This window comes from Accipiter gentilis, chromosome 5 (genome assembly GCF_929443795.1).
Source record: "Accipiter gentilis chromosome 5, bAccGen1.1, whole genome shotgun sequence".
In the NCBI taxonomy this organism is placed as follows: Eukaryota; Metazoa; Chordata; class Aves; order Accipitriformes; family Accipitridae; genus Astur; species Astur gentilis.
The window spans coordinates 1,080,386-1,093,535 of NC_064884.1; the positions used below are offsets into that span (position 1 = coordinate 1,080,386).

The 13,150-nt window shown below is 45.0% G+C and overlaps 1 protein-coding gene across 29 annotated transcripts in view; it reads right to left on the minus strand.

Annotated features, from left to right (window-relative positions):
- The window catches only part of LOC126038892 (zonadhesin-like), a 151,880-nt gene that overhangs the window by 79,880 nt on the left and 58,850 nt on the right, over positions 1-13,150 (minus strand). For 26 of the 29 annotated variants that reach the window (XM_049801326.1, XM_049801328.1, XM_049801329.1 and 23 more), the window contains 21 exons: positions 12,673-12,822; positions 12,310-12,489; positions 11,653-11,769; positions 11,091-11,240; positions 10,027-10,242; positions 9,082-9,186; positions 8,846-8,990; positions 8,517-8,731; positions 8,334-8,433; positions 7,443-7,609; positions 7,031-7,264; positions 6,490-6,587; positions 5,657-5,834; positions 4,922-5,149; positions 4,611-4,706; positions 4,265-4,438; positions 3,318-3,473; positions 2,445-2,565; positions 1,837-2,054; positions 1,023-1,274; positions 721-912 (listed from right to left, as the gene is read on the minus strand). In XM_049801326.1, coding sequence (XP_049657283.1) covers positions 721-912; positions 1,023-1,274; positions 1,837-2,054; positions 2,445-2,565; positions 3,318-3,473; positions 4,265-4,438; positions 4,611-4,706; positions 4,922-5,149; positions 5,657-5,834; positions 6,490-6,587; positions 7,031-7,264; positions 7,443-7,609; positions 8,334-8,433; positions 8,517-8,731; positions 8,846-8,990; positions 9,082-9,186; positions 10,027-10,242; positions 11,091-11,240; positions 11,653-11,769; positions 12,310-12,489; positions 12,673-12,822 — 3,492 coding nt within the window. The remainder of the gene's footprint in view (positions 1-720; positions 913-1,022; positions 1,275-1,836; positions 2,055-2,444; positions 2,566-3,317; positions 3,474-4,264; positions 4,439-4,610; positions 4,707-4,921; positions 5,150-5,656; positions 5,835-6,489; positions 6,588-7,030; positions 7,265-7,442; positions 7,610-8,333; positions 8,434-8,516; positions 8,732-8,845; positions 8,991-9,081; positions 9,187-10,026; positions 10,243-11,090; positions 11,241-11,652; positions 11,770-12,309; positions 12,490-12,672; positions 12,823-13,150) is intronic. The other 3 variants (XM_049801322.1, XM_049801324.1, XM_049801319.1) reach the window with 3 other exon arrangements.

Consider the following 13,150-nt stretch of genomic DNA (forward strand, 5'->3'; position numbering starts at 1 on the left):
TCAAATAAAGAACATCTTATCGCACAGGAAAGTCAGTTCTTAATTATATGCCTGGGGGAAACATAGGCTTCCAATTAAAAGACTCAGGTGTGATTCTGAGTCTCTCAGTCGTGGTTCCAGCTCTCCTATAAACTCACATTAGCTCAGTCATTTCCTCCCTCTTGCTTCAGTTCCTCACCTGAGAAAGGAAAAGCCTCTTTGTCTCACAGAAGGTGATGGGCATATCTGTTACTGTCAGTGTGACCGCAAATATTTCAGTGTTGGGGGGAGCAAATAAACATCTTGTACAGACAGATGGTGCGAACCTCTGAGAAGGAGCAGCTGTCTCGGAGCAGAGACTCTGGCTGCTAGCCAGTACCAAGTGCCTGTTTGCCAGGATATTTTGTTTCCCTGAGAGGCCAAAAACATAAAAGACATAAGAGGTGGCTGAGCCAAGGAAGAAAGAAGGTGTAATAGCAAGCAAGAAGTGTTTATGGGTGACCAGAGACCGCTACCGAGAACACAACAGGAGTTTTAGAAGACAAATGATTCAGGGCATTTATACTTAGTGTACAGCCTGCAGAAACCATCACTAACAAAAGATAATGTGTGACACTTATTGAGTTTGTTCCTCCTATATTTGCTAAGGACAAGCTTGTAAGAAATAAAGCTGTAGTGAGTGTCTATCTTGACTCACATTGCGTAACCCCCCAGTTACCAAATACACCAGCAGAAACTCACCATTGCAGAAGTATCCAGCTGGGCAGAGCTGACAGTCTGTTGACTGCCATTTCCCACTGTCAGAGTTGAAGCTTCCAGGGCTGCATGGGATTGGGGATTCAGAGCCTTCAGGACAGTAGAAGCCAGGGGGGCAGTGATTACGATCTGGCTGCGTGGATCCAAGACCACAGAAATACCCGGCGTAACACATTCCTGCAAGAAAGAAAAGCTTCAGCATTTGTTTAAGCAACCAGGAAACATAAAAAAAAAAAATCCAAACTGGGAGACAAAAAAGATGTTAGTTAGATGCATGCAATACACACCAGAAACACTGGCCAGGCCTTCTCCTTGGCAGAACTTCCCACCAGGGCAGGGCAAACAGGCATTATGGTAAACCATCCCAGACTGAGGTAAAAACGTGCCAGTGGGACATGGCTCTGGCTTGCTGCTACCTGGTGGGCAGTAATGGCCTGCCGGGCAAAGGTTGCCTGCCTCATCGTTAACAGGATTGGGCATACGTGCCTTTGAAGTGCAGTAATACCCAGGCAAACAGGGACCGCTTGGGGACGAGAGTCCTAAAGAAAAGGAGCATAAAGTGAAATAAGCCAGTGGCATTACATAAATCACAGCTTCTGGACTAAACCAACCAGACAAACCTTGTCATCACAATGACTTCAGAGTCTAGTGGCCTGTGACTAGCTCTGTTACTTAAAAGTTCGATCTACGATCTTCCACATTTATTTACACAACTGATTACCAGACAGCAAAAGGTCTAAACAGCTTTCTAGATCACCTTTACAGAAAGGGCTGATCAGTACTGGTCTTTCCACTAAGAGACAACCAAGAATGAATGAATCCTAGAACCCAAGCTGCTTGGCTTTTGGTTTCATCATCTCTGCTAAAACAAAAGCACCTTAATCTGCCTCTTTAATTAAACTTACAAAAGATAGTTTGTAAAAATCTTTAAAACTGAGCACAAAAAATCTCTACCCAAGGACTCCCAGAGATCATTACAAATGCTACTTAAAAGTCATATGAACTGCATACAGGAGAACACTTGACCCATTGGTGGATCTTTTTGACTCTCCTAGATACAAAACAGCCTAGGATTGTATTTGATCCGTACATGATTCCTACCTGCACTGGCACAAAATTTGCCTCCAGGACAAGGCTTGCATTCCCTGGGATTTCCCAGTCCAGTTTGGTTACTGTAGGTGCCCTCTGGGCACGGGTACTGATTGGCAGCTTTTGTTCCCGACAGGCAGTAATATCCTGCTGGACATTCTACTGGTTTGACCACGCCACGTGAGAAGTTTTCTTGGAGATCACCTCGGTGGCCTTTTGGGGCACAGAACCTACCAAAAAAACCCCAAGTCTTGCCTCAACCCATGCTCTCCCTCTATTCTGCCAGAGACTAAGAAACTTTTTGTGCAACAGTGACATTCTAAGACTACACAGAAAACAAATTACTTGAAAGGAAACAACTGGAGAGCCAAGATGCAACCCGTCACGAACATTTTGTCCATCCCAGCAGACAGACCTACCAGGACGGATTTTCTACGATACATGGGTTGTGGTACAGAAAATGACACAGTAAAGGGAAAGGCGATACGGAAACGAAAACAAGAAAACCAGCCTTGTGTATCGAAGGATACAACACACAGATCTGACTAAGACAGAGGGAAATACACATGCTAATTCCTAAAGAAAGCATCCAGAGAAAGGAGCAAATCCATTTCACTTACATTCCTGCTGGGCATATTTCACACTGGCCTTTACCAGCCTGGTCCTGATATTTTCCAGAGGGACAGGGTATGGGCTCTGGGCTGCCAGTGGGGCAATAGTGACCCACAGGACACAAATAGTCTAGGAGCAAAAAAAGAAATACACTTCTAACGTCACTGCTCTGCTTATGTCCTGAACAGCTTTATAGTGCCATTAGGGGAAGCATCGCCACAAACATAGAACTGGAAGATTTAATAAGATAAAAGGTTTATAAGGAAAAAAAACCCTACCCTGGTTTTGTTAAAAGCATTACTAAACACAGATTTGAGCAGTGCAGACCCATGCGCTGCACTCTGAACACCAACTTCATGTATCACTGAACTAGGCTTTCAATTGAACAGCCATGCAGACATGTTGCCCTTAACAGCTCCCAGAAAGCTGAAGAGGCTGCAGCCTCTCTGCACTGTCACATGGTTCACTAACTTCTTTTTCACAGAGCCACCTGTATGTTTCTAATATGTCAGGATTTCAGTTACACTTGTCCCTACATCATCATCTGTTTGAAAGGGAGGATAGACAATTGCATATAACCTCTCTCTCTGTAGCTCTTTCTAACAAAGGCGAAAATATCACAAGGAATAAACTCCTCTTGGGATATTTTTCAGCTTTTTATTTTTTTTCCTTGGTAAAATCCCCTACGTTTTCTACTATATTTACACACAATTACCCGCTACTTAACCTGTGTTACTTTAAAAAATGTTTTCCAAAAATTATTCCATCTAAATTGCTAGTCATTTCTAAACATAACTTGAAACTGCAAGTAAAGTTAGATTTTAAGATCATCTTGCCACTGCAGCTCTAGTAGGTAAAGAATAACCCCTAAGATTGCCTACCTGAATGCTGGGCTGACACAGAGCCCTCTGGGCAAAACCATCCTCCTTTACACAAGCCCTCCGGGGAGCTCTGGCCATGCTGAGAACAGAACCACCCTGGGAAGCAAGCCTGGCAATCCTGTGGTGACTGGCCACCACGATGAGCCAAAAAGGAGCCTGAAAATAAAACACCACCAAAAGCACATTCTCACATCATCCTAGACCCTGCTGGAAGCAGCTATGGATAGAAGCACAAGCTGCTCATGCAGTAACTTTCTAGCTACAGTAGCCCCAGCCGCGTCTTGCAGTAGATGCCAAAAGGATGCCGTCTGGAAGGAATTCAAAGGGAGTACAGTCTCCAGCACTCCCTCAGGAGAATAGATGACAGGATTCCTATAAGAAGGGTCTGTATGAGGTTGGTCTTGAGTACTGGCTGAGGTGAATTCCTATTTATTTCTAGTCCGGATTGAGCAGTGCAATCACATGCTTTACGTAACTTCAGATTTAACCCAGGAAAGAAACAAACGTTCCACAGTCTTTCTCATTCAACTTAATCCTTCATTAATGAATGGTGATGTTAAAGGACAGCTCTTACCGTGCAGGGAGGGCGGCAGAGGCTTTTATACGTGCTTGGCTGCGTGAAGTGTCCTTCAGCAGGGCTCAGCAAAGAGCATCCCCCCCACCACAGCTGCACAGCAGCATGTAGACCACAGACTGAGGCTCCAGGGGAAGTTTTGCAATTACTGTCTGAATGCACATTTAGGACTGATGTTTCCAATACAACAGCACTGGATTAGAGGCTAAGCCTTTGTGCTGATAGCAGCTGTCCTCTGGGGAACATAAAGGCATGCTTCAGCAAAAGGGAACAAGGGGCTGGCAGAAGAATGGCACAGACCCAGGGAAGCTCAGCAGCTCACTGGACACTGGGAAGACAAATGATAGCGTGTAGCAGCTGCCACCAAACCTACCTGGGGGACATGGAGATGGAGAAGAACTCCCTGCAGGACAAAAGTGGCCTCGAGGACAAATGTTCCCCACTGCTCCATCCATAGGGTTTGGGAGCGTGGAGCCCCCCGTGCAGTAGAAGCCAGCCTCACAGGGACCTGATGGAGCTGCGAGCTCTGCAGTTGCACAGTACAAACCTGGCACAGGGGGCAGAAGCAAGGCCATCGTTTAAGAAACGCCAGAACCAAACAGTCACAGCACAAGACTGGGATTGCCTACTGATTCTGGCAAAAGGGAAAAGAGTACATATGTACAAAAAACCCGATCCAACCCAAAAAACTTGTGCAGAGAGAAAGACTCTTCTCCTACCTGGAGTACAGGGAAGAGGAAGAAATGAACCAGCAGGACAAAAGGTTCCCGCCTGGCACAATCCAACAGGTCCAGAAGCTGAAGCTGCCATGCCTGCTAACGGAAAAGACACAGACTGAGTTGAAACATAAGAATTGCAAGCACTGTATCTTATCTAAAGAGCTCAGGAAGAACAGAACAAGAGCACTGAATTAAGGAAAGTAAAAAGGGAAAGTAAGCCATTCTGAACCTGGCTGGGTCCTTTAGGTGACTGCAATACCACCTCCTCAATAATAATAATCATCATCACGCTTTACCATTCCCCTTCATACCAGAGTAATTTCCAGGAAACACTGGTTTGCTTGATGTGGATCCAGGTGGACAAAACCATCCAGGCATGCATAGTCCATCTGGTCTTGCTAGGCCTGGCTTGGAACAGACCCTTCCAGGAGGACATAGCTGGCACTTGGAAGCATCCCAGATATTTAAAGCTTCACTGTAGGTTCCAGGGGGACAAGGATACTGTGTGGCAAATTCTGTATTCTTGGGGCAATAGTAACCTAGGAAAGAAAAGACAGGTTTCATAAAGGTTAACACATGCTGGTAATAGCCTAGGAAGAACCCCCAACCTGCACACATAGCATTCTCTTCATGTCCTTCCGAGAAGGACTGATCCCAAGCTATTATGGTGGGTCCGCTTTACAATTTATCACTACTCTCCAATAGCTACGTCACATTGGGTGCATGAAATGAAGCTGACCAGGCCTGAGGATTAGCAATAGTTTTAATACCATGTACTTTTAAAATGTGAAGATCTTTAAGTGTGTGATAAAGGTCTACTGTCAAAACTGTTTGCTCCATTTACGATTTTCCACATTCAGACAGGAACTGAATCCCAAAGACCTTAAGTACTTTGACCAAGGTCATTGATCCGTCCAGTGGAACAGATTTGTGGCTCACGCAACCCAGTCCAATGACAAATCTACTCCCCAAAGAGCTATGGGGGCATCTGATAGTCCCTTAAGCAAAATTTACCAGAATGAGTGGGTAGGTGCAATCACACTCACCTGCAGGGCAGTCCGTGTAGTTCGTGGAAGCAGCTGTGCAGTAAAAGCCTTCTGGGCACTCCAAACACTGTGCCATACTCCAAGATGGGCTATAACTCCCTGCAGGGCACGGCTGGGCTCTGCTGCTCCCCACGACACAGTAATGTCCAGGTGGACATGGTCCACCACTGACTGTTGTCTTTGAAGAAGAACACCATAGTTACCGTCTACAAACTCAAAAGGGTGGCCTTGCAAAAAGATCTATGTCAGATTCGAAAAGGTGAAGAGAATGAGACGTGTAGTACAAAATACTACTACTATGCTCAACCCTCAGTCTTTAAGGCTGCAAACCTATCCTTTTCCAAAATAAGGAATCAGAATTCTGTGCCTGACAAATCTTGCTGGGCTGGCCATTTGGAAGATAGCTCCACCCTTTCTTAATTCGCACTCTGTACAGAGCTGCGGCATAAAACCAGTATCTTGTTATCATCTTAAAAATTTTTTATTGTATTTTGCCTAGGAGGAGGGCTGAGAGATGCAGTATTCTAATCAAACTCATGCACTCCCAACATCTCTAATTTTAATCTGATACGGCATTCCACTCTGTTTTGCAGCATCAACATGCAAAGATAGAACTATTTTTGGTCAGCTTTGAGATGTAAAAGCTGAAAGGAGGCCAAGTATATTTTGCTCTCTCTAGCCCCTTCCACTATCAACAAACCAGAAGTACCTGATACAGAAGGTAATGTAGTAAGGGAGAGTTTAATACAGGGCAAAAGAACTAAGGTGACCTTATGGTCTTCAGTTCCACAGATATGACATTTTACATTACTTACATCACAAGCACAGCTTACCGTGGGAAGTTTAGGAGAAATGGTTCCTCCACTGCAGTAGAATCCAGCCTCACATAATCCAGTTGGAGACACAAGTCCAGTCCCATTGCAGAAATACCCTGAAATTAAGAGAGACCACAAAAGGACCATAACGATATTGGTCACACGAGACAGACAACAGCAAGTACGTAATGAGGCAATAATCACTGAAGTATCATGTTTGCTGTCCCCACATCTATTGTCCTGGAGATGCTTTCACTGAGAGTAGCTGCAAGTACAGAGCTTAGAGGCCTGAACAAAGAGCACTCCTTATATCACCTCTTAAGTATGAAAGCATATAGAAAAAGGGTGGAAAAGGGAAGCTCACAGCACAGAAGTTTGCAATTCACTGTATCCTCCTACGTGGAAAAGTGGCAGATGTAATCTATGCTCCACCTAACACCTCTCTCCAAGAAAGCAGTTGTTCATGATTGCCTGCTCTAGAACCACAAAGTTTCTCAGGAGCCCTAGAAAACCTAGTGTCTGGCTAGAATCTCGTTATTCCTTTCTTTCAATATTGTACCTGCATCACAAAGGAGACAGTCCTCGATCCCAGTATTCCCAGTTGAGTTGCTATAATAACCAGGAGGACATAGCTGTGGAAAGGCAGAGCCCATAGGACAGTAAGTTCCCTTCGGGCATGCGTTCCCCAGAAGACCATCTGTAGGTGTTGGACTAGAAACACCTCCGCTGCAGTAGAACCCAGCCAAACAGGGTCCTGTAACACGTGACTGCCCCGCAAATGCACAGTAATGCCCTGAGAAAGCAAAGCAATGCCATTAGTACTGGCAGAAAAAAACCGAAAGGTACTTCAGAGAGGAAGCTACATACTTACACAATTCACCCACTGAACCGCTGAAGCTCAAGAACACTCAAATACACGTTTTCATGCATTCTCCTGCCACCACCCTGAGGCATACTTATTTGCTGTTTACCTGGGTCACAGGGGGTGCAGTGAGACATCAGGCTGCTTCCAGTCTGTGGGTTGTAAGTCCCCTTAGGACATGGGAACTGAGTTGCAGAAGCAGTACCGGTAGGGCAATAATGACCAGCTGAACAGTTATTCTCCAAAAAGGAAGAGGAATTTTGGGGGCAGAAGAACCTAGTCCAAAGAGATTTAAAAAAAGGAAGAAAAAAAAAAAATTTTTTTCTAGCAATATTCTATCCACGAATGCCCGAATAACTTAATGGTGGGGCTAGCTAGTCTAATGTAGCTGCAGCACTGTGCTGTAATGACCACAAGAGACCTACTCATGCGTATTACTACATTCTTAGTTGTCTCTTCCTATGCCAAATTGATGGCATAATTGCAAAAGCCAGAGAGACAGAATTTTCTTAACTTGAGTCATAACACATCCAGGCTGTGACTCATCAACTTGTAAAAGTTAATCAAGGTCAAATCTAGTCAGTAATTGGAGATGAATCCCCCAAGGAAAAGCCAGTCAGCATCAGGTGATATAAAACATCCTCTTCCCCTTCAACAGGCCTATGCCAGCCTGTTGCCGAGGCAACCATCTCTTACTTCAGACATGGAAAAAGTTTATGGTGCCAATGGTTTCCTAGCTCAGAATAGCCTTCTGATCTAAATTCCCTTCCAGTGTAGTTGTACCTGGGTTTAGGACTTTGCCTGGTCCCATAATCAACTATGCAGCGTTGCTAAACAGAGCTCAACAGGTGCGCCGTTTTCTCAAAGAGACGAGTGCTTTTCACTGCTAAAATAACTCATTTGCCCACCACACACTGCTCCACAATGACTGGATAAACAATTATTTCCAGTAGTCCCTTACTCATAGGTACAATGCTAAGCTCACTGTCTCCACTCTTACCCTTTAGGACAGGGGAGACAGCTGGCTTGCCTTTGTGACGGGTTATAGGACCCTGCTGGACAAGCAATTGGAAGAGCTGTGCCCTTGGGACAGAAATACCCTGGAAAAGAAATAACAGATCAGAACCAGCAGTCTTAAGAAAATCAAAGACAAAACCGATGTTTAAGTAGGACCTTAACTCACCCTCGGGACACGGCTGTGGCTTCTCACCAGAGACACAGTATTCACCCTCTGGGCAAGCATGGCACTTCTCTCCATGGATGTGTGGCATGTAGGAGCCAGGGGGGCATGGCACCGGACTCCTGGATCCAAGAGGACAAAAATGACGGACTGGACATGGAGCTCCTGAGAGGCCATCAGTGGGTGTTGGGGTCTGGGCCCTAGTGATGCAGTAGTACCTGCAGCCGTGAATATAGGAATATAACTCTCTATTTCAAAAGGGTAAAGGAGACCCCTTATAGAACACCTCCTCTTTCAACAGAGTACATAAACGTGTTCACTGGTCTACTTACCCTGGGCTGCAGTGTCCTGAGGGGGCCCTTTGCCCAGAGCTATTGCAGTAATATCCCCCAGGGCAAGGCCAGCACTCCTGCAAACTCCTACTGCCTTCACTGCCAGTCCATGTGCCAGGAGGGCACTGTAATGGAAGTGGTGCACCTCGCAAAAATCAAGAGCACCAGAGTGAGGAAATGCCACCTCACACTTTCCGTGAATTAGAGAAAAATTATGCGCTAGCAAAGCACCCTACCTTCAGGACAATAATGACCAGGAGGACAAGGCAGTCCTGATTCTCCATCTTGGGGGTTTCTTACTCGGGCACCACTTTTGCACCAAAATCCCTCAGCACAATCTCCTAGAAAACAGAACAACATATACAAAATACACAACTACATTAAAATCATAGGCACATAACCACAAATTTCACAATACACACCGAAGTACACTCATTTGCTATGCCATCATGCAGAGCCACTGCCAGTCTGCAAATCTGTGACATAACGGTCATCAAGCAGAGGAGCTGCTTGTAACTGTAAGGAGTGCAAAATTGGTAGCAGATGCCAAACTGACCATTCCTAGGTCGGGAAGCACTTTACTTAGCTCTGACAGAGCACTGCCTCCACATTTGGGGAAGTACTTAAGCATACATTTCTCTTTGTGCACACATTCAACACATCCTTAAGCGAAGCCTGAAACGTTAAGAATTTTATTGAAGTACTTTGATGAATTAGGGCCTTTATCTATACAGGACAAGGAGCAACAAAAAATCATCAGCACCAATGTGAAAAAAGAATCTTGGGAAAAAAAAAAATGGAGAGATATAATTGCTGGGTATTTTGCCCGCTCTTTCTCTGCTAAGCCTAATCAGATGCACATCAATTACGTGAAATAATTAGTTCTTTAGGAACTAAGCTGAAAAAACAAACTAATTCTAAAAAGAACGCCCGACGGGTTTGACACTAGAAAACTCCCCACTGGATTTTCTGATGAGGTAGTTTCTGCAGTCCTTCTCTCTTTTTTTCTAAGGAAGAACTGAATCTTTTTCTTTATCAGGAAGTTCTTGACAAGTAAAACAGGACAGTTCACCTTAGCTGAGATCAGAACCCTAGAGTCCTAACTCCAATCCCTGGCACTAGCCATCAGCTATTGACATGACTCTCTACCAGTAATGAATAGGCTCAGAACAGCAATATACCTGTTGGGGCAACAAGTCCGGAAAATTCACAGTATTTTCCTGGTGGGCATCTTTGACATTCCTTGATAGTTTTCAGTTTTTGCCTTGGTCCAAATGTTCCTGCAGGGCAGCTGTACTGAGTGCTCCTGTTCGTCCCTGGTGGGCAGTAAAACCCTTGCGGGCACGGGTAAAGGGTAAAATCAATAACTGGCCCTTGCTGGTTGTCACAGTAATAGCCTGCAGTGAAGACAGAAGAAAGCAAGCTAAATTAGTCACTGAGAGATATTAGCTATTGAGGTGCTGCTCCTGAGAAGAGAACAGGTTCTGCCAGGCATACAAAAGACCTCACTGGCCACTCAAAAAAAAAAAAAAAAAAAAAAATCTACTGCTGACCTTAAATTACTGTTGATCTGAATCACACTCCTGCTGGGACAAATACACATCAAAGCTTTCCACTTGCTGCATTCTTTAGAAGGAAATTTACCACCCAGTGGTCCCCAGAATACAGGACAAGACTTACAGGTGGCACAGGAAAAAACACTTAGGGACACAGCATTGATCTTTCTGTTTCCCTTCAGTTACTGAAACCCTTCAAATAAAGTTTTCCCACTGAAAAGAGTTTTCCCTTGCCAATATTTTAATTGTTCAGAATACGCAGACATTACCATTTCTGCTTTCACATCTGAATTGCTTTAAGCTCTAATGGCCTTTTCACACAAAGCCAGAAATTATTCCTTCTCCGGTCAAGAGAAGGAAACCACCAAGGTAGGCAGCAAGTCTCTAAAGTTTCATCCATAGGAAGGCTCAAGAGTCAATAATAAGCAGCCATCTCTTGTGTAAGGGATGCAGACAATAACATTTGGATATTGTGAAAAATGTGACTCTTGTTTTCTGGATGCCGGTACAGTCTACAGCACCTGACTTCTGTCAGATCTCCCAGCAGGGAAATGACTTTTCCACTCTAAAACAGTGATTCCCAGAAAGATGTGGATTTTGAACTTGCCCAATACACAAAAATACATGCTCCTTTGAGCATGTCCTCAGAGAACATGCTCAATCTGCAGTGCAGTTTATTCACGACTTACCTTCCCAGCACTCCCCAGTTGGTGCGCTGAGGCCAGGTACCTCGCAATAGAAGCCAGAGGGGCAAGGCTGGCACTCACTAAGTGTTGTCCTCCCTAGAAGGCTGGAAAAGGTGCCAGCTGGGCAGAGCTTGGGTTCTGCTGATGCTGCAGCTGTGAGAACAGAAGAAAGACAGAGAGAAATGAACAATAAAAGAATGAATGAGATTGCTGCATTCAGGGGTTAGACGAATGCACAGCAACGTGGAAACAGTATCGGTGAAGCCTTGTTTTTCACTCATAGATCAAGCAGTGCTGCATGGGAGAGGACAGACATAATTGGCTTCATTTAATTCTCATTCTAAAGACAGACAAGTTTAGACATTGAGACAAATATGTCACTTACCACTTTCAAAGAACAGGCCAGGGGAAGAACTAGGGGAAGAATGTGGCACTTCGGGCACTATGGTCAGACCCTAGCAAGCTGGCAACCACGCTCTCAAAAAATCACCCATCAGTGTTTCAGATACTATATGACTATTATGTGAAATGAAATTTTCAGTCCTGATTGATGCTGGATACTTACTGCAGTAAGTCCCCACAGGGCAGATATTCCCAGTCACGCCATCTGTTGGTTTAGGGAGAGCTGCTCCGCCTTTGCAGTAAAACCCAGCAGTACACTCCCCACTGGGGACAGACAGACCTGGAAGAAAGAGAGGATAATGGCACTCGAAGCACCAAGACAAAGGGAGAAAAGCAGGAAAAAAAAAATCACTCACAGCCTCCCTCTGAGAGACACCAAAGGCATCTTGCAAGCACCATTACAGCTCTACAGAAGTATCAGGGTAAAAGAAGCTCCTATTTAACACACTGAAAGCATACCGAAAGGACAGAAAAAAGAGAGTAGGAGAAAATGAAGCAGCAGGCAGCATCCCAGAGCCTGCAGATGCAGAGAATACAGTGGAGTCTGACAGGAGACCTGGATCCTCCATGTCTAGGAACCTACAATGACATGTGTTCATACCAGTCCTCTGAAGATGGGAACATGGACACAGAGGCAAAGTGACTCAACTCAGGGTCACACAGCAAATGCTGGGCAAAGTCAGGTTTATCACCTAGAAGCAGAACTTAGCTTTAGGGTCCTCTAATGAGTTCTTAAATAGCAAGCATTTCCTCGTCCACACAATGCCTTAAATTTAACTCCCCTCAAAACAGATCACTCCTCTCCTCCAAAGAAACTAACCTGAGGCATTGCAGTAAAAACCTGGAGGACAAGGAAGAGGCTCTGGGCTTCCTTTGGGGCAATAGAAACCAGCTATGCATTTCCCTCCAGTGGCAGTGGCTGGACAGAGACAGTTGGCATTGGTGTAGTTATCCAGATCAAAAGGCTGTGAGGTCCAAGCAGCTGAGATGCAAAACCAACCTGAGAACAGAAAACATGACTGAAGCTCTAGCAATGATAGAACCCCAGAAATTATCATGCAAGCGAATCAAGCTAACAGACTGGAAAAGCTGTGGTAAAAGCTGCAGGATATAAGCATCAGCCTCCCAAACATACTGCCCCCAAGCGCTGTGCAATACAACAGCCAAACAGATCCAGACTCACCGGCATCACACTTGCCTGAGGCAGCTGTCAAGTTCTCCTTCCCACAATAGTGCCCAGGTGGACAGGGCAAGCAGCTATCCAAGCTCTGTGTCATGGGATCAGGGTTATAGTAGCCCCGGGGACAGGGAAACTCAGTAGCAAACCTGGTTCCTTTGGAATAAAGAGAGCAAGAATCTTTCATGGTCTATAAATACTATCTTGGCTATTAATCCTGCTGTATCACTTCATGTCATCTTTGCCAGTTTCTCTTATTGCTTGTCTCCACAGCACACAGCTTGCCCTTCACGGCCAAGGCAGTCTCTGGGCACTGTTTAGCTTGCCTGTGAGGAGGTTAAGCAACAGCCGTATTTAGGGTTTAAAAGATTGGGGTCTTTTTTTCCCCCGTGAAGAACCAGACTGACACTTAAACATTTTTGTTCACAGAGATAATTTCTTGCCTTTAAGAAGGAGGATGTTTCAGCCTGGCCAATGGATTGCC